Here is a 21113-nt window from a genome sequence, read left to right as displayed (position 1 = left end):
GCCTTTCCTGTCGCTGGTGGCACCGCGTGGTCTGCGGCGGCGCCTCCTGCAGCAGCACGTGGCTGCGTGTCCGCCGGGGACCGTTGCAGATTTTTGCGCAACGAGGCGGGCATGCGCTGATGTGTGTGACGCGTGCGAGTGTGCCGCCGTGTGCACGGCACGTTTCGATAAAGGAAGAGGAAAAGGACAATTTCCTTCAGCAAAGAAGACACGGAAAATAGGGTAAAGAAAGAGGAAGCTCACGCGAGATGCGTACAGAAGAGTGGTGTTGGTGGTGGGCACTCTAGTGGGAGTGGGTGTTGACCGAGTGCCAGCGAAGAGGCAGACAGATAGACAAGGGGGGAGGAGCAATGAGTGGAGGATGGCGAAAGGCGCGTGCTCCGCGACGCAGAGAAAACGTACCCGCCGCTCAGGTTATCGTCGGAGCGCCAGGAGGAGAACAAAGTCATTAAAGTCCGGCTCGTAAATCTTGTCTGATGCGTTGACATGCACAGAGGCTGCACGCATACCCAACGAGAGGCGCAGACGCTTCCGCGTGACAAACCACCAGAAAAGGAGGAGGCGCCAAGCCATCGAGGACGGCGCCGTAATATAGGCGTCGCGGCAGTGGTGCAGCGCACAGCGGTTCCGCCGTTTCTCTTGTTCACTTGCGCAGGTCCATCGGACTAGAAACGGGGATGCGGAGAACGAGAGCCGAGGTGGACAGTGACGCTCCAGAGAACGCAGACAACACCACCACCGTACTCTTCCACCACATGAAACCGAAAGAGTGAAAACACACACACACACACAAAGAGGCGAAGCAAAAAAAAATATGGAAGCTTCTGAAGTGGTTCGCAAGGCTGCGGAGACACAGGAGGAGGGATCAAGACGAGGAAGAGAGCGAGCAACGCGTGCGCAGACACCCATGGCGCGTCGCCCATCACCTAAGCCGTCTCCCCCCCGCTTGCTCACTACTACTTCTTGCGCTTGCCGTGGCGTGCCTTGCCTATGACACGCTTTTGCTGCTGTGCAAGTCGCCACGCCTTCACGGTGGACTTGGACAGAGGACGCATGACGAAAGACTTGGGGGCCCGCGCGGCGCGCCGTCCGCCCTTGTGACTGGCTGCTGCAACGCGCATCCGCGCTGCGGCAGCCAGTCGCAAGGGCGGACGGCTGGGGCGTCTCTGCAGTGGCGGATGCGGCTGGTGCATCGACACGGAGGCCGCGGCGGGCATCTTTGACTGGCGACCACGCTTCCTGGAAATGGGAGAACTCCTCTGCGCCGCCAACGCCCGTGGCCGGCGTGAGGTTTTCAGTTTCCGCCCTCGCTTGAGCGCCTTGACTCGCAGTTTTTCGGACTTCACAGAGGCCTTGTGGTGGCTTCGTTGGGGTTTGGGCGCCACCGGCGCGAGCTTGATTGAGTGTGTGGGGGGGAAGAGCGGGGACTGCTGCTGTCCTCCAAGACGCGCGGGCTTCGATGACGCCGGCACAGCCGCTGCTGCTGCAGGTCGACGGGCTTTTATGACTCCTGCAGTAATCGCCTTCGCTTTTCGCTTAGCCAGCTCCCGTGCGAACAGCGCAGCCAACGCTCTTGCGTCCTCTTGCAGCGCCACCATTCGTGCCTTCTCCGCCTTCTCTGCCGCCTTCTCCTCTGGTGTGAGCATCAGCGGTTCGGACGAGCTAAGGAAGTCAACGGGATTCATGAAGCGGCTGCGCACTGGCATCGCATCCGTGAGGAGGTACGATGGCGAGAAGGAGGGCTGGCATGATGACGTCTCCTCTCCGGCCGCGTAGTTATTCATCGACGCGACAGCGCTGGAAGATGGTGGAGAAGCCGCTGAAAGCGGCTGCGACAGCGACGCAGGCGATGTGCGAGGGCAGCGCTCGTGCTGCTTCTTCGGGGGTCGGCCAGCACACCGCACTGGGCTGAAGCCTCCATGCACCCTCGGTTTAGTTTTGAAGCGAGCTACTGCGGTGGAAAAAACCTTGCGATGGGATGCAGCAGCAGCGGCAGCGACAGCGGTGGTGCCTGAGGAATAACCGCACCGCCGCTTGGGCGCTAAGCAAGCGAAGAAGAGAGTGAACATTACTGACGCAATCGTGCTTAGTGCCCACGCGTGGAATGTGACCGCAGGCAGGGCAGCAGCCAAGAGGGGGTACAACGGTGAAGATCGCCGCCCAAATCAGCCATGAACCCACGGAAAGGAGGAAAGCGCGCAGGAGATTTGTTGCCTTGCTTGCATGATGTGATAACGTAGCTTGCCAGGCGGTGAGGGTCGGGGGCTGTGGATGATGGCTGTGGTTAGAGAGCCAGTGCGTGTGCGCGTACAGGGACGCTATTTGTGGGAGAAGATTTGATTCGGTGGCTGGGTCAGCAGGCGGGAGCAGCGCCAGTGACGATGTAGAGGATAGTGCCCTTGCTGTTGCTGCAGAGGAGCTTGATCGTGGGGTGCGTGTGGGTATCCGGGGTGGGAAAGGGGCGAAAAGGCTGAGTTCTATGAACAACAACGAGGGAGAGGGAGAGCGACTGGGATAAGGACGGAGGGGTGGGGAAGAGATGCACACCGTCAAGTAGAGTGTTTAGACGATCTATGAGTTTATGGACTGGTCGACGAGCAAAGAAGAAAGGAAAAACGAAGCGAGAAAAACAGAGAAAAGACGGATGGTCGATGGCGGGTGACGCCACGCAGCTCTTGTGCTGTGAGACTTCTTAACCACGCTGCGTATGAGCGATCGTCCTGCTCACCTTTATGCCTCTGTTGTTGCAAAAAAAAAAAGTAGTGTCCAGCGCCTTTACATTTCGTTTCCCTGTGCTGCTGCTGCTGCTCTTGTGGGAGATGGAGAGAGGGCCGCCGTGCTGCATCCGTGCGAGGGAGCGGTGTGGAAAAGATGGGTGGTAGCGCCATTCAGGCCCCGACAGAGAACGTAAGCGGGAGAGGCACGAAAAGAACGAAGCGGCGAGTGATGGGTCACCGAAGTGCCGCGAGGAGGTGGAGGAGCCGAGCAAAGATAAAAATGGTTGGGGGCGGGGCGTGGGGATGGCATGAGGAGGATGACTTACGAGCGAGTACCTTCACTCGACTGTCGGGTCGGGCTGACTGCACGCACAGTAAAATGCGGGCGGAATGCGCACAAAGAGCAAGAGATCAAGTGAGTGCGAGACAAGGACTTCTGAGAGCAGGTGGCATAGGCGACGCTACTTCCCCACCTTGGGGCCACCGCCGCACGTCTCCCATGCTCCACCACTTTCCATCTTCTGCCTTGACAGAGAGGGCGCGCATGCGTCTCTCCGTGTTTTGCTTCGCTGCCGTTGTTTTGCGGATTTGTCTTGTTCGTCCTTTGCGCAGTGAAGCAGATGTGTCGACACAAACAACCGACGCTGGTGAGGTCGCTCTTCTTCGTCCTCCTTTCCTGCCAACAAGAGTGCGTTGCTCTGCCATACAGCACGAGGCCATACGTCCCTCGGCCCCTGCCACAGGCCCCATCCGCGTGGTGCGAAGCATGCCGTAGACACAGGCGTTGTAGCAGTGCGCCGACCCAGCCATCTGAGAGCACGGCCTCTGCACAAAACTCTCCCCGCGCGCACACGATGCTGGTCGCCACCTGGTGCATTCCCCTCGGGGGGGGGAGGGGCGCTCAGGCCCCCCACACCTCTGCAGACAGCAGCGAGGGCCAGGGGTGCGTGGGATATGCGCTCGCGTCACGCTGACACTCTGCCTACCATATGCGTACTGCAAGCACGTGCACTGTCGCAGGTCGCTACGGCGCAACACCGTCCAGGACCTGAGCGCCGACGTCAGCAGCGATACATCGCCTTGACCTCCCCACGTCGCGGGTGCCTGGCCCTGTCGCAAGCGGAAGTGTTTTCGCATGGGCAGGGGATAAGGAGGCTTGCCTGGCTTCTCTGCAGACAGTATGAGTGGGGCACTGGACACCGAGAATGCTGCGCGCTGAGGTGTGCGCGGCCCCCCCTTCCCGTCAGCAGGGACAGACTTTGGTATGGGTGTGGGCGCGGGTAGGAGAGGATAAGAGCAAGGAGCACCACAGCAAAAAGCAAAACACACACACACAGGAAAGGAAGAAGGAGCAGCATAGAGACGCCGCCTGAGAGGGCAACGCGGCTCCGTCGAGAACAACGGCAACCTTACCAACGAAAGGAAGGAGGGAGGCTACAAGGAGATACCACCACAACCATGTCGATGCCAAACCACAGCTGGCAGAGACGCACCTAACCCTTCACAAAGACAGAGCCATGTGTGTGCGTGTTTTGCCTTGAGCACATCACCCTCCGAGGATCACACAGCGCGTAGGGGAGGTTTGCGAAGCAGAAACTCAAAAAGGAGGAGAATACGTGAAACCGCCACAGCACACACACACACACGCATAGATATAGACATATATAGATATAAGCGAAAAGACTATGAAGATGACATCGACGAGAGAACAAGTCGCCGAGAAGACGAACAACAAAGAAAAAACAGAAAACCAATGCGAGTCCCAGAACACACACACACACACACAAAATAAGGAAAAGGATAGAGGCTTTTTCGGTCTGTGCCTATGCCTGTGCGTGGGAGGGGGAGGGAGACGATGATGACGACGCCTCATGGCAGTCGCGAAGGGGCGAATGAGAGAGGGGAAAAAAGGGTGTGCATGGGAGACGGTGAGGATGATGCGCTACAGGTCGGTGATGAGGAGAGAAGCGATCGAAAATAAACCAAAGACAAAAAAGAAGATGAGCACGCACGCAGGTCGAAGAAAAAAGGGAAAAAGGGAGCACATAAAGCATACAACAGAGAGCCTGCTCAGGCCAGATGGGGAGGGGGGGCGCTACAGCCGTGTGTCTGGACATGTGGGGAGAACACATACGCGAGGAAGTAAGTGGGCGTGACACTGAGGATACACCTATGTGCGAGAGGAGAAGCTGCCTTCATTCAATTTTTCAATCATTATGGATGAATACAGGAACAGACAAGAGGGCACACACACACACACACACATGCAAGCTACTTTACATTTTCATGCGTGCATGTCGGTGACTGTTGCCACAGTTGCCTATGCATATATATCTTTATCCATCCGCGTTCGTTTCTGGACTCCGAAGACAAGCCCCGTACACACAGTAGAAAAGAAAAACGCGCGCACACTCAGACTGATATACAGCTACGGGCCCTTGCAGGTGAGAGAGGAAGATACATCTTCGACTCACGAGCTCAGAAGCACCGTCGCTATCAGTGTAAACGTTGAAAACAACATCACAGCGGCAACACCCCTCCCCCGAGGAAACTATGAGTAGCACAAACAAGACAGAGCAAACTACAGAGAGAACAAGCCGCGCCAACACGGCATCAGGCAACACAAAGAGAGCGAAGCGGAGCAGGAAAGAAGATGAGGATGGAACGAGGCGGGGACGGGGCTTGTCATTAGCGCAGAGAGGTGAAGAAGGAGGAGCGTACATGCCGCAACTTTACGGGGTGTGGCGATCGACGTGGACAGGGCTGGCCGAGAGGAAGAGAGGGGTACTAAGGGGACAAGAGAGTGTGTACCAGTGCATCGCGTGGGGTAGGGGAGGGGCACCAAATCCGATCTGCCCTCCCATCCCCTCGCTCGCTTTGCATACCTGACTGCTGGTATCTGTGTCTGTGTGGCTCCGTGTAGCCCTGCTGCGTACCGCGGTGCTGAATCTCCCACCCACCCTCTCTTCCCTCCTTTTGCTCTTTTACTGTCCTTACCCTTTCCCCGTCTGCCGCTTCGCATCGATGAAGAGGACGACAAAAGCGGTGAGCACATGAGCATAACAGGTATACATACACATATATATATATGTATACAACACCCACGCACATATATATATATATATATATACAGATATGTATGTACACATACCCAAGCAAGGGGGGGGCTAATAAGAAGAGAGTAAGCACATTGCGAGAGAGAAGGGAGCGGCATACACATATACACACACACACATACACACACACACACAAATACATATATATATATATGTATACAACACCCACGCACATATATATATATATATATACAGATATGTATGTACACATACCCAAGCAAGGGGGGGGGGGCTAATAAGAAGAGAGTAAGCACATTGCGAGAGAGAAGGGAGCGGCATACACATATACACACACACACATACACACACACACATACACACAAATACATATATATATATATATGTATACAACGAAGGAGGGCAACAGGAAGCGAAGAATATTCCCACAGGCACATACGACATGTAAAGAAGAGAGGGTGTACTGAAAAGTAACAATGCGCACTCAAGGGAGCAAAACGCGGACGAGAAGGAAGAGGGTGGCATGGAAGGGCTGGATAGCAGCAGGAGCAATAGATTACTACGCCGGCCGCAGCGTCTTGGAGAGGGGGAAGGAAAAGAAACGTGGCGGCGGCGGTAAGAAGGGAGTGGAGAGGCTGCGAACTGCACTGAGGTTGAGGGAGGCGCGTCGGTGACCGTAAAAAGGCCGTCGAGAAAACAGGCGTGGTAAGACGCAGGTGCGCATCGCGTAGACCAGCCAGATAAACAGAGAATAGTGAGGGGACCAGAAGGAGAGGGAGTAGGCGGGTGGGTAGGCTGGGAGATGGGCAGGCCTACTCAGTGAAGGTGGCCAGAGATAAGAGAGAGAGCGACGCCGTTGCAGAACACATTCCGCGACCTCCCCTCCCCTTTTCTCTTTTCAAGCATCCACACCCGCGCGGCACATGCCGTCCCTGTTTTCTGTGCCGTGCCGCGAGCCCCTCGACCTCTCCTTTACTTGGTGTGCATCTTTCGCGTCGCTACTTGCCTTCCATCCCTCTCGTCTTACCATGGCTACAAGTGGTACATGTACCCCATCTCCTCCAGCATGTCGGCGTCGCCCAATGGCCGCAACCTTGCCCCAGCACCGCTGGCTGCATCGGTCTTGCCTACTGTACTAGAGGCGTTGAGTGGGGACACGGCTAGGCTACCTACCATCGAGTATTTGTGCGTGACGTGATTGCCAGCCGGCGCCTTTCGCGGCGACGGCTTCACGGCGGAGTAGTTCTTCGAGTCCGGTAGGTCTGCCTCACCGTAGCCGTAGTAGTCGTAAGGGTCATCCAGCCACGCGTCGCCGTCATCGCCGTTCGCAATCGACTTCTGGCTATTGTGATGGGAAGGGATGCTGCTGTCTCGACTCACAGGCACCGATGCGACTAGCGGTGCCGCCGTCGCTGTGGTGATAGCCTTGGACTTCTTCATCAAGACCAGCGCCGACAGGGGCGGCGGCCTGCCCCTTGAAATCGAGGCGGCAGCACTGCTGTTCGATCCGGGAGACGTCGGGAAGGAATGCTTCCGCGTGTTCCCAGAGGCGCTTACTAGAGAGGTCTTGATCACACCGTCCGAAGGTGGCTTCGCGGCTGCGGAGCTGGCCATGCTGAGCGAAGTCTCCGCCGCTGACAGCGTTGCCAGGCTTTTCACTGTAGCGGTGGCAATGCCGGTGCCTGTTGCCATGGATGGGGAGCTTGTCGTTACACCGGCAGTTGCATCACGTGCAGGCGGTGGCACTGCTGCGGTCTCGGTGGCGCTGGTCGGCTTTGCAGGCGCGAGGCTGCTCAGTAGCTCAGTGCTGAGGCTCTTTGGGGCACCAGCAGTGACGGATAACTCAGGTACCGACGCTGCGGCATCGTTCGGTGGCGTTGCTGGTGCTACCGCCGCATTGCCCTTCTTTCCCAGCGCATTCCTCGCAGTGCTTAATTCTCTCAATGAGCCATTGCTGGGCCGCTGTGGCTGCAGGCGATGATGGGCGACGGCTACACTAGCAGCCGCTGCGCTGGACGGCGGGTTCCCTGCTGCCTCTCCAGCAATCTGCGACAGCGGTGCCGGCGGTCGGGGTTGTGGGGATTGAAAGAGGTTAATACGCAGCGACGGCGCGAGCGCTCCGTGAAGACGATCGCCACGTGACCCGATGTCTGACAGAGTGCCGTCAAATGGAGACGTAGAGGCCGTCTTTTCTGTTGCTGTGATGCTCTCCGAGCCAGCTGGCACCTTGCCACTCACGGCGGACAACGAGCGTGCGGCGACTGCAGGTGTCGGAGATGCTTCGGGCACGGGTGCACCGCCGGCCGGATAGGACGAGGCGGGAGACCTGCGAAGGAGGGCCGCGGGGGGCTGCGCTACAGGCTGTGGCTCCGCCACAGAAGCAGCAGCGGCAGTGGCCCACGCCGCACTGCCGGCATTGGCAGGGAGTGGCGGACCAGTTGCGAAGTATGGGGCCACGGTAGACGTTGCTGCCGACGGAGTTTGGTGAGACTTTGCGGACGGCTGATTCGTGACGGCCATCGCAGCCGCCTTGACCTTGTCGATCCGTGGAGGAGCCGCTTTTTGCTTGCCGTGCGACTTCGGTGCTTGTACAGATCTCAGGGAGTTCGCCAGTTTACCAAGCACGTGCTGAGTGCTGGTCATGGGGAGCAGCGGGGCTTGCGGGGCCTTGAATGCCGTCGGTGTGGTGGTTGCAACAGTGGCGGCCGCGCGTTCTGACGCCGTGGTCGCCGTCGCTGCGTTAGCCATACCATGAGCAGCGTCGCCCTTCGTCGCGGTGGCCAACGCGACCCCTGTGGCCGGCGGCGCCACTTTTGCCGTCTTCTTGTTCTTTACCGAAGCGGTACGCTGAAGATTCGAAGGCACAGGAAGGGGGTTCTCATCCTTGTCCGTGGAACTAGCCGCCTTTCTGCTATCAGAGCTCTTCGACGCGCGCTTCCTCGGCTGGAGCTCTGCCGTCGCGGCACCGCTCTTGAGACGCTCTGGTTTGCTGCTGTGGTGCACTCCGGGCAATGGCGTTGCCGCAGTCTTCGAGGAATCTTTGTTGGCGCTAGTGCCACTGCGGGCTGCGAGTGTCTCCACAGAATGTGAAACTGACGTGCGTCTCCGCGCCACCTGTCTGGGCAGCGCTGGCGCCTCTTCTTTCTTCTTTGTGGCGGCCGGTGGGATGGCCTTCGTGCCTGTAAGCGTTGTGGCCGTGCTGGGTGGCGTGCTCGTGCGGGGAGAGGGCACCCCTTCAGCGGCGCCCGCGCCCACGGGGCCCGTCCGGTTTGTATGCTCGAGGACTGTCTCTGCCGTCATCAGAATTCCAGTCTCGTAGCCGTGCCTGTCCGAGTCCTCCATGCCCGCTGCTGTGGCGGTTGAGTTGCTTTGCACAGTGGCGCTGCTGCCGGCAGCGAAGACGGCATTAGCCGGCGGGGCGTGGGTCACAGAGTGGCATAGACTGAAGGAGGTCATGGCAACGTCGCGGATGCTCGCATTCGTCGCGGCTGTGTGGTGTGGCTGGCCCAGTGCGCCGATTAACGGCGCATCACTCGGCAAGTTCGACGTCGACGCTTCCGCGTACGGAAATCGACCACTCACGCCTGCGCCGAGGAAGCCGCCAATGCTGTGGCGACCCGCCGCATGATTTGCTGAAGGAGAAATGGCATTGCGTGCGTCCGCCGCCAACGCGTCGTGAAATGTGCTGTACTCCAAGGAGCTCTGCCCTCCAAAGGCGCTCTGCGAGTTGCGCTTCATTGCGCTGTACTCGGCTTCGTCGTCGGTGTCGCTCCGCTCGCTGTCGCTGTCGAAGCCGGAAGAGGAGCTACCGCCACTGCCGTCGCTGTCGCTGTCGCCACTGTACTCATCAGAGTTGTTGCATCCACCGTCGTCCTTGTCCTCATCTTCGTCTGCTTCATTGTGACCACCCATGTAAGAGTAGCGATTACCGCGGCAAAAAAAGTCATGAGCAGACTCAAATGCCGCCTGCGGCTCTTGATGCTCCCCGATGCCAGAGCGGGGAGTGTGCATGGGCCTCAGCGCCACCGTCCCCTGCTCCTGCTGCGCACCTCCGGCGCGGGAATCGCTCTCTGGCTGGCATTTGCGCAGCGCCGGTTGAGCCCCTGCCATACCGCCAGCACTGTCCTCGCTGTCGGCGCTGCGTGGCTGCGCGCTTTGAGACTGCTTGCCGGCCCCGTGCTCCCCCTCCTCTCCCTCAGCATCGTCTACCGCCTGCTGGCCGAGGCTGCCTGCGACAGCACTGTGGTCGCCCGAGAGGTGCTGCTGCGGCTTCTGTTGTCGCGGCGGCGGCACACCGTTCGTTCTAGACTGCAGGGATGCTTGCGCCGGCCCCGGGTGTTGCTGCGGGTGCGCATTCGACTGATATGGGTTGGACACCTGCATACCGTCTCCCTCTGCGCTCTTCCGCTCCTCTCCGCCGGCGGCTACTGCAGGGCTGAGGGCCAAAGTCGGGGTAGGGATAAGCTCCGGAACTTTGCCCGCCCCTTCGGCACTCTCGAAAGCGCCCACGAATGTCGGCGCTGCCGCTTCTGTGCCATTGCTCACCCCTGTCCACGCCTTCGATCCTGTCTGCCTCAGTTCCTCCATCACGTTTGCGTTCTCGTCCTCGACGTCAAGGTCGATGCCGCGCGGGCTATCGACCAAACGCATGTGTGACAATACGTACGACCACCAGCTGCTGTTGCATGGTGTTCGGCCAGGGCGCGACTCCGCCAAGCCTTCTCGCTGCGGCACATTCGGGCTCACATTGTTGTCACGCCCAAACAGCCGCTGGTGCTGGTGGTACTGACGCATGCCGTCTCCACCATGAACAAAGTAGTGGCGCTGCTGCATCATAAAGTTGCCGTTTTGCATGTGGGATTCGACGCCAGGGTACATCTGATTCGCGCCCGGATTCCACATGCCTTGCATCCGTTGCTGTTGATAGTACTGAAGTTGCTGCTGCTGACCCAGAGCCATAATGCTCGCGCCCGGGTGGCCTCCATCATATGGGTTCTGGCGGCACGAGTACATGGCCTGCTGCTGCCGCCATGCGAACCCGCCATTTCCGTTGCCATTGTGCATCTCTTTGCGTGCAAGCAGCTGTCCAGCTGTTCATTAGGTGGGGCTTTCTTGTGAGCCTGTTGTGTCTGCTGCAGTTGCTGCTCTTTGCAGCGGCGGAAGCTGACGCACGCTCACACTGAAGAGTATGAATGTGTGGGTGGTTGGGTGATAGGGCACGGAAAGGCAGCAGCAGGCTTTATCGCCTGCCCACGCCGCAAGTGAGGGTGACGATGGAGAGCAGTAAAAAAGAGTTTGGCAAGCCGAAGGCTTCCTCGCCGGCCTGGTCCACTTTGCACGCGTTTCCGTCTGCGTGTGCGTATGCACTCCTTCTTCGCTCTCTCCCTTTTTCTGCGTCCGCGAGGGTGCGCAGGAGAGAGGGGGCGGAGGTGGTTGGGAGGCCGGGCGAGGCGACGATGGCCTCTTCCAGGGCCCAAAGGAAGCAACAGCGAGAAAGAGGGCGCGAAACGAGAGGCGCAGGCAACACAGGAAAATATGGATGTACAGGAAAATCGCCGGGGCACGGCGCGCAGCAGACGCAGGAGAAGTTTTGCGCCGAAAACCTGTGTATATACGCTCATATATATATATATATATGATAGCAACGTCAGCAAATCGTTACGGCGTTCGGGTGCGTGGTGCCCATTCTGAAGATGGCGCGCGCATGTGCATTCATGTGAGCCAGAGAGAGAACGGAAGCGGATGGCAGAAAATGAGCGAGGGCGACACACACACACACACACGCACCAACGCGCGGCTTTCATTTGCATGAAGTCGTAGACGACGCTGGTGAGGTCGCTCTTCTTCGTCCTCCTTTCCTGACAACAAGAGTGCGTTGCTCTGCCATACAGCACGAGGCCATACGTCCCTCGGCCCCTGCCACAGGCCCCATCCGCGTGGTGCGAAGCATGCCGTAGACACAGGCGTTGTAGCAGTGCGCCGACCCAGCCATCTGAGAGCACGGCCTCTGCACAAAACTCTCCCCGCGCGCACACGATGCTGGTCGCCACCTGGTGCATTCCCCTCGGGGGGGGGGGAGGGGCGCTCAGGCCCCCCACACCTCTGCAGACAGCAGCGAGGGCCAGGGGTGCGTGGGATATGCGCTCGCGTCACGCTGACACTCTGCCTACCATATGCGTACTGCAAGCACGTGCACTGTCGCAGGTCGCTACGGCGCAACACCGTCCAGGACCTGAGCGCCGACGTCAGCAGCGATACATCGCCTTGACCTCCCCACGTCGCGGGTGCCTGGCCCTGTCGCCAGCGGAAGTGTTTTGGCATGGGCAGGGGATAGGGAGGCTTGCCTGGCTTCTCTGCAGACAGTATGAGTGGGGCACTGGACACCGAGAATGCTGCGCGCTGAGGTGTGCGCGTACTCCACCGAGAGCGACGAAGCTTTCCGCATGCACACAAGAACCCATAGGCTGCATAGACACATGCCAGAAAGGGCTGCCGATCACTGAGAAATCTTGACGCATCTCATCTCGCCCACCTGTCACCCAGCTCGAAGAGCCGTTACTTCTTCGCGGAGTACATGGTGATGGAGGTGAGCACAAGGAAGGAGCCCAGCAGAAACGTCCCGTTCAGCGGCGTGTGGAACAGAAACACGGACGCCGTGCTGCTCAGCACAATCGCGAGCGCCGTCGAGAACGACTTCAGGATGTTGTCGCAGTAGCGCACCACCAGAGCCACGAGGATCCCGCCAATCGCCTGCAGAACCACCAGAAACCACACCAGCCTGGTGAAGCCGTCGAAGAACCTGCTTGTGAACTCATCAAGCCCGCCCGCACCCTCTTCCGGCTGGAAGATCTCGCACAAGAACACAATAAAGAAGTACGCGACCGAGAAGAACGCGAGATGGGTGTTGCGCGCCGACAGGTGGAACTGGTTGCCGCGCTTCTTCACCACGAACTCCATGAACACACCGGAGAACGCGCTCAGGAAGCCGCCAGCGAGCGCAGCCAGTGTACCCTCCATTGACCACGTGCTGGAGGTCTTTTCGGTCGCCGCAGCGTTCTCCATCTCTGATCGTGCAGCGTCATCTGCCTTACTGGTTGTCATATCCGCTCGCGTGCTCTGCGCACCCATCTGTGCCAGCGTGATGCCAAACATCAGCGCCACCAGTGCGCCCCACCGGATGGGCGAGAGACGGAAGTCCAGCACGACCCGCATCATGACTGCCAGGAAGAGGATGCGCACCTGGTACAGGACCTGAAACACGGTTGGGTCCAACAGCTTGAGGGAGTAGATGAGCAGCAGCCCCTGGATAGCGTACACGATGGCGGGCACAATCATGAGCAGCGTCTCTTTGTACTTGTGGTCCAGCCCGATGGCATGGCGCATGCGGCTCAGAAATACAGCAGCGAACCTCTTTCGGGCAAAGAGAACCCGCAGCCGCACAGTGTGATCGAGAGATTCAGCGTCCATGTCGTCTGCGACGTCGTCGAGATTGCGGGAGAGATGGCACGAGGCATCCGCGACGGAGTTGGGTGTCTGGGCAAATGCTGCGACATTGCTCCGCCCGGAACCCTCAGCTGGCAACGCCGCCGTTGATGTCGTGAGTGCTTCGGCAGAACAGCGCTCCTGCTGCATTGCCCGAGCTTCGTCCACGACGCACCACAGGAGAGAGAGAAAAAGCTTCGCCAGTTCCTTCGTCGCGAGAAAGTGCGAAGCCTCGAAGGTGGCCGCACGCACCTCGTACTCCTTCGGTTTGGCGCTGCCGGCGGCGAGTAGGTACTCTTTCCCAAGCTGCTCCTAGTAGCCCATCAAGACTAGATACCCAGCGTTCTGCACCGCTAGCAGCACCAGGGCCATGGCATTGAAGTCGAGCACGTAGCGCTGCACCCACATTGGCGAAGGAAAGCCATCCATGCCGATGCTGCAATGGTGGTGGTGCGTTGAACCAAGGAGAGATGCAAGAGAAGCGGAAGCGCAAGCACAGACGCCTCTGCCCCAAACGGGGACGAAGCGAGAGAAAAATGATTGGAAGAGGGAGTCGGGGAAGCGAGGGATGAGGTGGGGTGGAGGGGGGGAGGGCGGCAACGTGTGTCCGCAGGACCAGGGCAAAGGCAACCACCCGCGTCTACATGAATGTGGAGGGATGCTGTCTCACGCGGGTGCCTGTGGGGGATCCCCTGGGCGCTTGGGCGTCATGGGCATACACATCTATAGTTTCTGTTTCCTGGGGAGGTAAGTGCACGAAGTGGTAGGATCGAGGTCCGCCTCCAACGCGAGGCGGGCGGCGTGTGGTGGGGCCAACACACGCATATAGAGAGAGGAGCGTGGAGAAACAGTGAAGGCCTTGAGGCCTCGAGGACGGACAAGAGGAGAGGGCAAAAAAAAAAGAGCGCGGCAAACTAGTCGGTTTCACGGCAGTTCATGCGGCTGTCAGGCTGAGGCTCAAGCTTTCTGTTTGCCCTATCTGACAGTGTCGACACGCACGCCCCAGACATGGACACACTCCGCCTTGCAACATAATAAAACGAGAGGAGAGGGGATGTCTGATGTGATGGGGACCGGTGCGGCGTTTGTGGAACGTTATCGACTTTTCCACGCGTCCATTCTACCACGAACGGGGCAGTGAATAGACGCAGTCCACCACAGCTTACCTGGCCCTGCTGTACCACAGCTGAGTCCTTGGTCCTCTAGGACGTACCATCGTGCCGTCAAATCGGGTTGTGCGTCGCAGGGGCTCTTTTTGGCATTCCTCGTCTCTTCCTCGCACATGTGCAAGCGCTAGCGGCGCCAGACGGCGGTCCGGATTCCCCGAATCGCCTTGATCCGAGGCAGCCGCGCCCAGCGGCCTGCTCGAGGGCGGGTAGCGGTAGCGCTTGTCGTGTGGGCAGCAGGGGGTAGCTTAGGCGCGTGCCGCGTGAGCTCAGGGAGGGTCTTGGCCAGCCGCAGGCAAGGGCCGTTTGAGACCCTGTGCACTTGCCTGCGTACGCCATGCTTCTCCCTCAGTCGTTTCAAGCGGCTGCATGCCGTAATATGGGGACACTGCGCAAAGAGTACTAGGGCGTACATCTGACCATATGTCCTGTTTTATGTGCTCGGAGACACCACCGTCGCCCTTCTCTCCCGCGACACCGGAGCGTTGAATGCCCGCGAGGCCCACTGCGCCCCAAAGGCCTGTCGGGGTGAGAAATGCGCCTCTCTTGCCGAATACAGACCTGCATCGGAGGTTCGCCAAGGAGCTGGGCCAACCAGCACTGTCTGGTGTCGTTCAGCCCACCGTAATGCCACCGCGTACAGCGCAGGCCAGACCCATGGATCATGCTCAACATCACTGCAACGCGGCAAAGGCAGAGAAAACAGGTGGTGGATGCGCATACTTGCTGAATCCTCGACGCAAATCATAGCGAGCTGGTTCAAGCGTGATCGTGGCTGCAACTCTCTTCGGTAATGCGCCAGCCCAGAGTTCTCCGCTGATGCCAAGAGTCCGCAAAAAGACCCGGAGGGCATGCTGCCGGCTGCTTGGCTTCCCCACACACGCAGGGTGAAATACTGGGGCCTGTGGCTCAGCACTGAGGTGGTCCCCGCATCATCGGGGGGGGGGCAGGGGAGGGAGCAAAAACGGGAAATAACAAAAAAAAAACGATGCATTCAAAATCAAAACAGCACACACACACACATAGGCACGCGCGCACGCGCACAAAAAAAAAGAATAGCCAACGCCGCAGGTAGAAAAAAAAAAGGAAAGCCAAGAGTAAGATAGGAAGGAAGCGAGGGAGGGAGGGGAGTCAGCAGGACAAATGGGCATGAAAGCACGCAGATGTGCATGCGATGTGTGTGTGTGTGTGCGTATACACCGACGCAGACACACATGTCAAAAGGAAGCTGACGCGTCACAGGAGAAGGGGAAACGAGAAAAAGAAAGAAAGACACGCACGCACGTACCTACACAAACAAAAGACTTCGCCGTTGAAGACATAAAAAGAACATAAATGCCAAGAGATATGCACATACATACGGGCCTGTGGGCGCCCCGTCTCGAACACGCACTCTCCCCTAGAAGGACATGAACACGCGTCGTCGTATCGCTCTCCCGAGTTCGTTCGCTTCACTCCTTTTTTTTTTGTTGTCGGCCCTTTTCAGACTCGCCGCTTCCTTAATGGCGGCCTGCTGAGCAGGGGTGGGGGCGGGGGCGGGCCGACTGAAGTCACCCACCCACGCCGCTCGACCGGCAAGCGAACATGTGCCCACAAGAGGGATGAGGGAAGGGGCGTCTTAGTCGCCGTAAAGAGGGCATGTCGAAGAGAGAGAGCAAGCGAGCCGCCGGTAGAAATTACACACACGCACACACATACGCGTACAGGTACTCAGAGGGAAGGTGGGGAGGGGGAGATGACGAGGAGAAAGAGGGAGCACATGCCTCCTCCCGTGAAAACAAGCAAGCAAAGGGCATGTACGAGATGGCTGCACAAAGAAGATACGTCACATACACGCACGTGCGGGCGTTGGCGTTCGGGAGAATGACACCCCTCTCGCTGCCGCCGCTGCTGCGCCACTTCTGAGCGAAGAGAGGAAAAGAAGCCAAAGAAAGAGAGAAAAAGGCGATGAGAGGGGAAAAGGAGCAACACACACACACACACGCAGATGAGATCACAAGCGATCTATGCAGCAGGAGGCGCTGGCCCGATGCGTGTGCAGCAGCGACCCTGCGCATCTTCCCACCTGCATCTCGCGTCTCTCGACCTCATATGCCTGGTAGCTCGTACGCAAGCGAGGTAAAAGACTTGCCTCCTACCGTGTCGCCCAGGCCCGGTGTCGTGCTTGCATTGGCCAAACCACGGGCACCTGGGGTGGAAGCGCCGCCGTTGTTGCTCTGCGCGCGGCGCGGCAACGGGGCCTCGGTTGCCTTTGGGGTGACGGGTGGCGTGATGGGGGCCAGATAGCCACCTGGGTACACCGCCTTCGCTTTTCGGGCTGGTTGCTGCAGGGATGTCAGTACCACGGGTTCATGTACCCCCTGCGCAGTGCTGGGAGGTCGGCTGTGCGCGGCAGGGTTGGAAATTCCTCGATCAATGAACAGCGACTTTGATGGCTGACTGGTACTGTTGCCTGCTTTCGCAGTGCAACCACCGTCGACCTCCGGGAATGTTGTGGGACCTCGACTCGTAACGCCAAGGAGGCCAGGAGACACGGTGCTGTCCCGGCTGTCGCTGTAGACCCCCATAATAGCCGAGGCCTCGTCGTTCCCGCCCATCACGGAGGCGCCTGGGGACACCGTATTGCCGTTGCCTTTGGTTACCCAATACACCCCCAGCGACGTGAAGGCGGCATCGTGAGCTCCGTCGCACGCCGTTGCCGAGTAGGAATTTCGCCGACTACCCATGCCAAAGCTGCTTCCGTAGGCGAACTGCTCCCCCAGACCACAGCCACCGGTGCCGCCGCCCGTGTTGTGGTTGCTAGAGTCGCCAGCGCCGCCTCCCTGATGCGGAGTGTGCCGCGCAGCTGCAGCGTTCGGCGCGCGTGTGTCAGTGGCGTTGCTCACCCGGCGTTGGCCGCGCAGGGCGAGGGTGGCGGCAGTTCCACTGCCGGACGGTCGCACTGCCGACCCCCGCGCCCCTAGCATCGAAGAGCTACCGCGATGCTCTTGTGACTGAGTCGGAATGGAAGGCGAGGTTGGCGGGTGAGGCGCCATGTTCGCTCCGGCGATTCCTGCTAATTGGGCACACACGCGATGCGGCGCGCGGCTTGGCACGAGGTCCGCTGCGGCTGCGGCCGCCTCTTCACCACCGCCGTCGTAGTCGTCACGTGCGTAGAGCAGACTCATCCCAGCACCGCAGCCCGGCATGCGCGACATGAAGGAGTCGTCCATGAGGGAACTATTCATAAAATCGTACTGGCCATCCTTGAGAACGCTGCGACCCGTTCCGGCGCTGGCGCCCGTCGAGGAACCCTTCTTCCACCTGCGCGGATGGGTCGAGCCGACGGCGGCGTCGTTGTCGCTACTGCGTGGGTTGTCTGCGTCGTCTGAGTCAACGCTCTCATCGTCATCGCCGTCCGAGCCGAAGCAGGCGGAGCGCTCGCCTGCGCTGCCCTCATCGCTGTTCGAGTCATCATCGCTGCTGCCGTTGCCAGAGCTGCCAGAGGACGAGGACGACGACGCTACCTCATGCCTCGCCACTCCACGCGCGGCAACCTTGCCCACGCCCGCAACTTCCCTTTGATCACCAGCCGCACCGGCTAGCGATGCGGTCTTAACGACGGATGGACCGTTGTGCTGCTGATGGTGAGCGCGGACCGTAACTGGCCTCTGTGCCAGTGCGACACAGGCGGCAGCCCCCGACGGCGAGCCGCCGCGGTTGTTCTCGGCCCCGAGCGCCGCAAGATCATCGTACTTGAAGTAAAAGGACGGCGACCGGGATGAGTACTGCTGACGATGCTGCCGCACCTTCTTTCGTGCCGCCATGGCCGCCTCACCGGCCTCGCGGTCGCCAATGCTCGAGTCGATGTCGCTAATACTAGGACTGCTGGTGTTTGCCCAGTCGTCGCCCTCACCGTCGTCGGGCGGCAGGCGTGGGGAGTCAACGACGCGAGCGCCATGCAGCAGGCTTACATCGCACCAGAGCTGCGTGAGAAGCTGGACGCCGGTTGCCTCCCCCTCAACAGGGCGGCGAGAGGAGCGCTCCTTGTAGGCTCGCTCCGCTTCACCATCTGTCCCGCTCTGTCGCTCAACGGCGCGCCGCTTGCGCGAAGTCTCGATACCAATGGAGCCGATGGGGCCGTAGAAGGAGAGCGCTCCCGTTTCGCGATGAGCGCGGGCCGGTGGGGCCGACTGCTGCGCTGGCAGCTGTGACGTGCAGCCGTAAAACATTGAGTAGCTATTTTGACGACCTGGGGCCTGCGACTGATCCTCGCTATGCCTCTGCTGATGCTCAGGGGAAGTTGCGCCGCGCGGCAGCTCCGACGTCCTGCAGTCGCCTTGCTGCTGCGCCTCGTTCCACGGCATTGGGGCGTCCTTCCCAGGCACTGAGGGCCTTGATGCCACGCCCTCATGCCGGGTTCGAGAGCGAAAGTGCATGAAAGGGTTGAAGCCGAGGCCGCCGCCGCCTTGCTTCGGGATCCAGCGGAACTGCGGCATCAGTGGCAGCCCAGTCGGCCCAATAGACGACGCGCCGCTCGCGTTACTGCCAATGCTGGCAGTTTGAATGCAGAGTCCAGAACCTTGAGTGCCGCTCACAGAACTCTCGCGCAGGCAGCCGAGGTGGCTGTTGGGGAGCATCTGCTGCGCTTGCTTGCAGTCGTCATCTTCGACTCCCATCTCTACTCCCATGTTGCCGTAGGCATGGCCGCTGACCTCGTCGTCGTTACTCTGCTCATACTTTTGGTGCCGTTCCTGCCGCGGCGTGAGGGACGTGGAGGGGGATGGCTGCGGTGGCCCACACTGCTCAGCCAGCGGCAGGTAGGTGGGGTGATTCGCGAAATGGGACTTCTCCTGGTCTGGCCGATAGTATTTGGAGCGTACCGGGATCTCACCTAGGCGAGGGACGTCGTAGTCGCTGATCCCGTCGTCGCGGTTGTGACTATGACCGCCAGTGCCGCTGTCCATGTACGCCGGCTGCATCAGACGCTTGAAGACTTTGTTCCCCGCAAGCTTCTGCGTCCACTTCTTTTCCTCCTCGCTCCAGCGACCAGTGCTGCTATCGCCATGCTGGTGCCCGCCTCTCCGAGTCGACGATAACGCGTTAGAGGAGCTGTGGTGGCCACTGCCGCCATGCCGCGCGCTTTTCTTCTGCCCGTCTTTCTTATTGGCGTCGGCGCTGCCATTGGTGGGGTGCAGCAGCTCGCGCGCTTTGTTCATCTTCGCGACCGTTTTCTCGACCGCAGCCGCGCGCGGCGCTTTGTGCTGCTCGTGCAAGAAAAGGTGGTGGCTGCTTCGGCGTTGGTGGTGAGACCATGAGGCGGAAAGGTGAAGGGTGGGCCAGGAGAGGGACGGTGAGGAGAGAGACAGAGGGAGAGAGACGGCTTCCGTCAACGAGGACGACAGGCTGTTGCGCACTCACCAACGGAGCGGCCGGTGCACGAAACGTTTCTTTCTGCATTCTTGTTTGCCTCACCTCACATGAGCCCCCATGACGAGAAAGGGGGGGGCGCGCACACCTCAGCGCGCAGCATTCTCGGTGTCCAGTGCCCCACTCATACTGTCTGCAGAGAAGCCAGGCAAGCCTCCCTATCCCCTGCCCATGCCAAAACACTTCCGCTGGCGACAGGGCCAGGCACCCGCGACGTGGGGAGGTCAAGGCGATGTATCGCTGCTGACGTCGGCGCTCAGGTCCTGGACGGTGTTGCGCCGTAGCGACCTGCGACAGTGCACGTGCTTGCAGTACGCATATGGTAGGCAGAGTGTCAGCGTGACGCGAGCGCATATCCCACGCACCCCTGGCCCTCGCTGCTGTCTGCAGAGGTGTGGGGGGCCTGAGCGCCCCTCCCCCCCGAGGGGAATGCACCAGGTGGCGACCAGCATCGTGTGCGCGCGGGGAGAGTTTTGTGCAGAGGCCGTGCTCTCAGATGGCTGGGTCGGCGCACTGCTACAACGCCTGTGTCTACGGCATGCTTCGCACCACGCGGATGGGGCCTGTGGAAGGGGCCGAGGGACGTATGGCCTCGTGCTGTATGGCAGAGCAACGCACTCTTGTTGCCGGAAAAAAAATTCCGAAGTAAGCACGCGCGAACGCACAGGCACCGACAAGGGAGCAGAACGCCAACGAAGGAAGAGAGGTAGCTAGAGCCACACCCACGCCCACGCACACACACAATTTGCCTGCACGCTGAAGCAGCCGCGGGGGGGATGGGGAGACTTACTGCGGCAACGCAACACCGAAGCTACACCTAAACATACACACGTGCCAGGGAGCACACGAATGAAAGGATGAAAAAATATGAGGTGATTCCTGCATGGGCGTCTGTATTCCCGGTTCGCTTGCGTTTGCGTCAGCGTGGGTTGTCTGCGTAGGAGAGCGATACTGCCAGACAATTACAGGAGAAAGGTGTACCGCCGTGCAAGGCGAAGCAGCAGCAACAAAAAGGAGCACCACAGAGAAAACTGCATATCCAAAGACCCGAGAGGTGACGCTATCTATTCGGTGGCCTATCACGCAGAGGACCTGTGCACACACGTTGGCGCGTGTGTGTGGGCTTTGAGTCGAGAGAAGCGGCACATGAGGATAGGGCAGGTATGTTGTGAGAGAGCGGTAGAGAAAAGGGAGAGGGAGTGGTCGACGATGGCGAGTGAGGATTCACCCGAAGGGTGCGCAGAAAAGGCGTTCAACCCTAGGGG

At 59.6% G+C, this 21113-nt stretch overlaps 3 protein-coding genes and 1 pseudogene across 4 annotated transcripts; all 4 read right to left on the bottom strand.

The window, feature by feature from the left end:
- Positions 1–956: 956 nt before the first annotated feature.
- LINJ_20_1090 (hypothetical protein, unknown function) lies at positions 957–1784 on the bottom strand (the record flags this gene model as incomplete). Its single annotated transcript, XM_001465203.1, has 1 exon — positions 957–1784. One exon carries the CDS (start codon positions 1782–1784, stop codon positions 957–959), a length of 828 nt encoding a protein of 275 aa, XP_001465240.1.
- A 5039-nt stretch (positions 1785–6823) lies between these two features.
- LINJ_20_1080 (hypothetical protein, unknown function) lies at positions 6824–10855 on the bottom strand (the record flags this gene model as incomplete). Its single annotated transcript, XM_001465202.1, has 1 exon — positions 6824–10855. The coding sequence occupies one exon, from the start codon at positions 10853–10855 to the stop codon at positions 6824–6826; it is 4032 nt and encodes a 1343-aa protein (XP_001465239.1).
- Positions 10856–12346: 1491 nt separating this feature from the next.
- LINJ_20_1070 lies at positions 12347–13702 on the bottom strand (annotated as a pseudogene). Its single transcript has one exon. A coding segment is annotated over exon 1 (1356 nt).
- A 2824-nt stretch (positions 13703–16526) lies between these two features.
- Positions 16527–19400, bottom strand: LINJ_20_1060 (hypothetical protein, unknown function; the record flags this gene model as incomplete). Its single annotated transcript, XM_001465200.2, has 1 exon — positions 16527–19400. One exon carries the CDS (start codon positions 19398–19400, stop codon positions 16527–16529), a length of 2874 nt encoding a protein of 957 aa, XP_001465237.2.
- Between the last annotated feature and the right edge of the window lie 1713 nt (positions 19401–21113).

This window comes from Leishmania infantum, chromosome 20 (assembly GCF_000002875.2).
Source record: "Leishmania infantum JPCM5 genome chromosome 20".
Classification (NCBI taxonomy): domain Eukaryota; phylum Euglenozoa; class Kinetoplastea; order Trypanosomatida; family Trypanosomatidae; genus Leishmania; species Leishmania infantum.
Note: the sequence above shows the minus strand (reverse complement) of the source record. Positions and strands in the feature narration are given on the sequence as shown.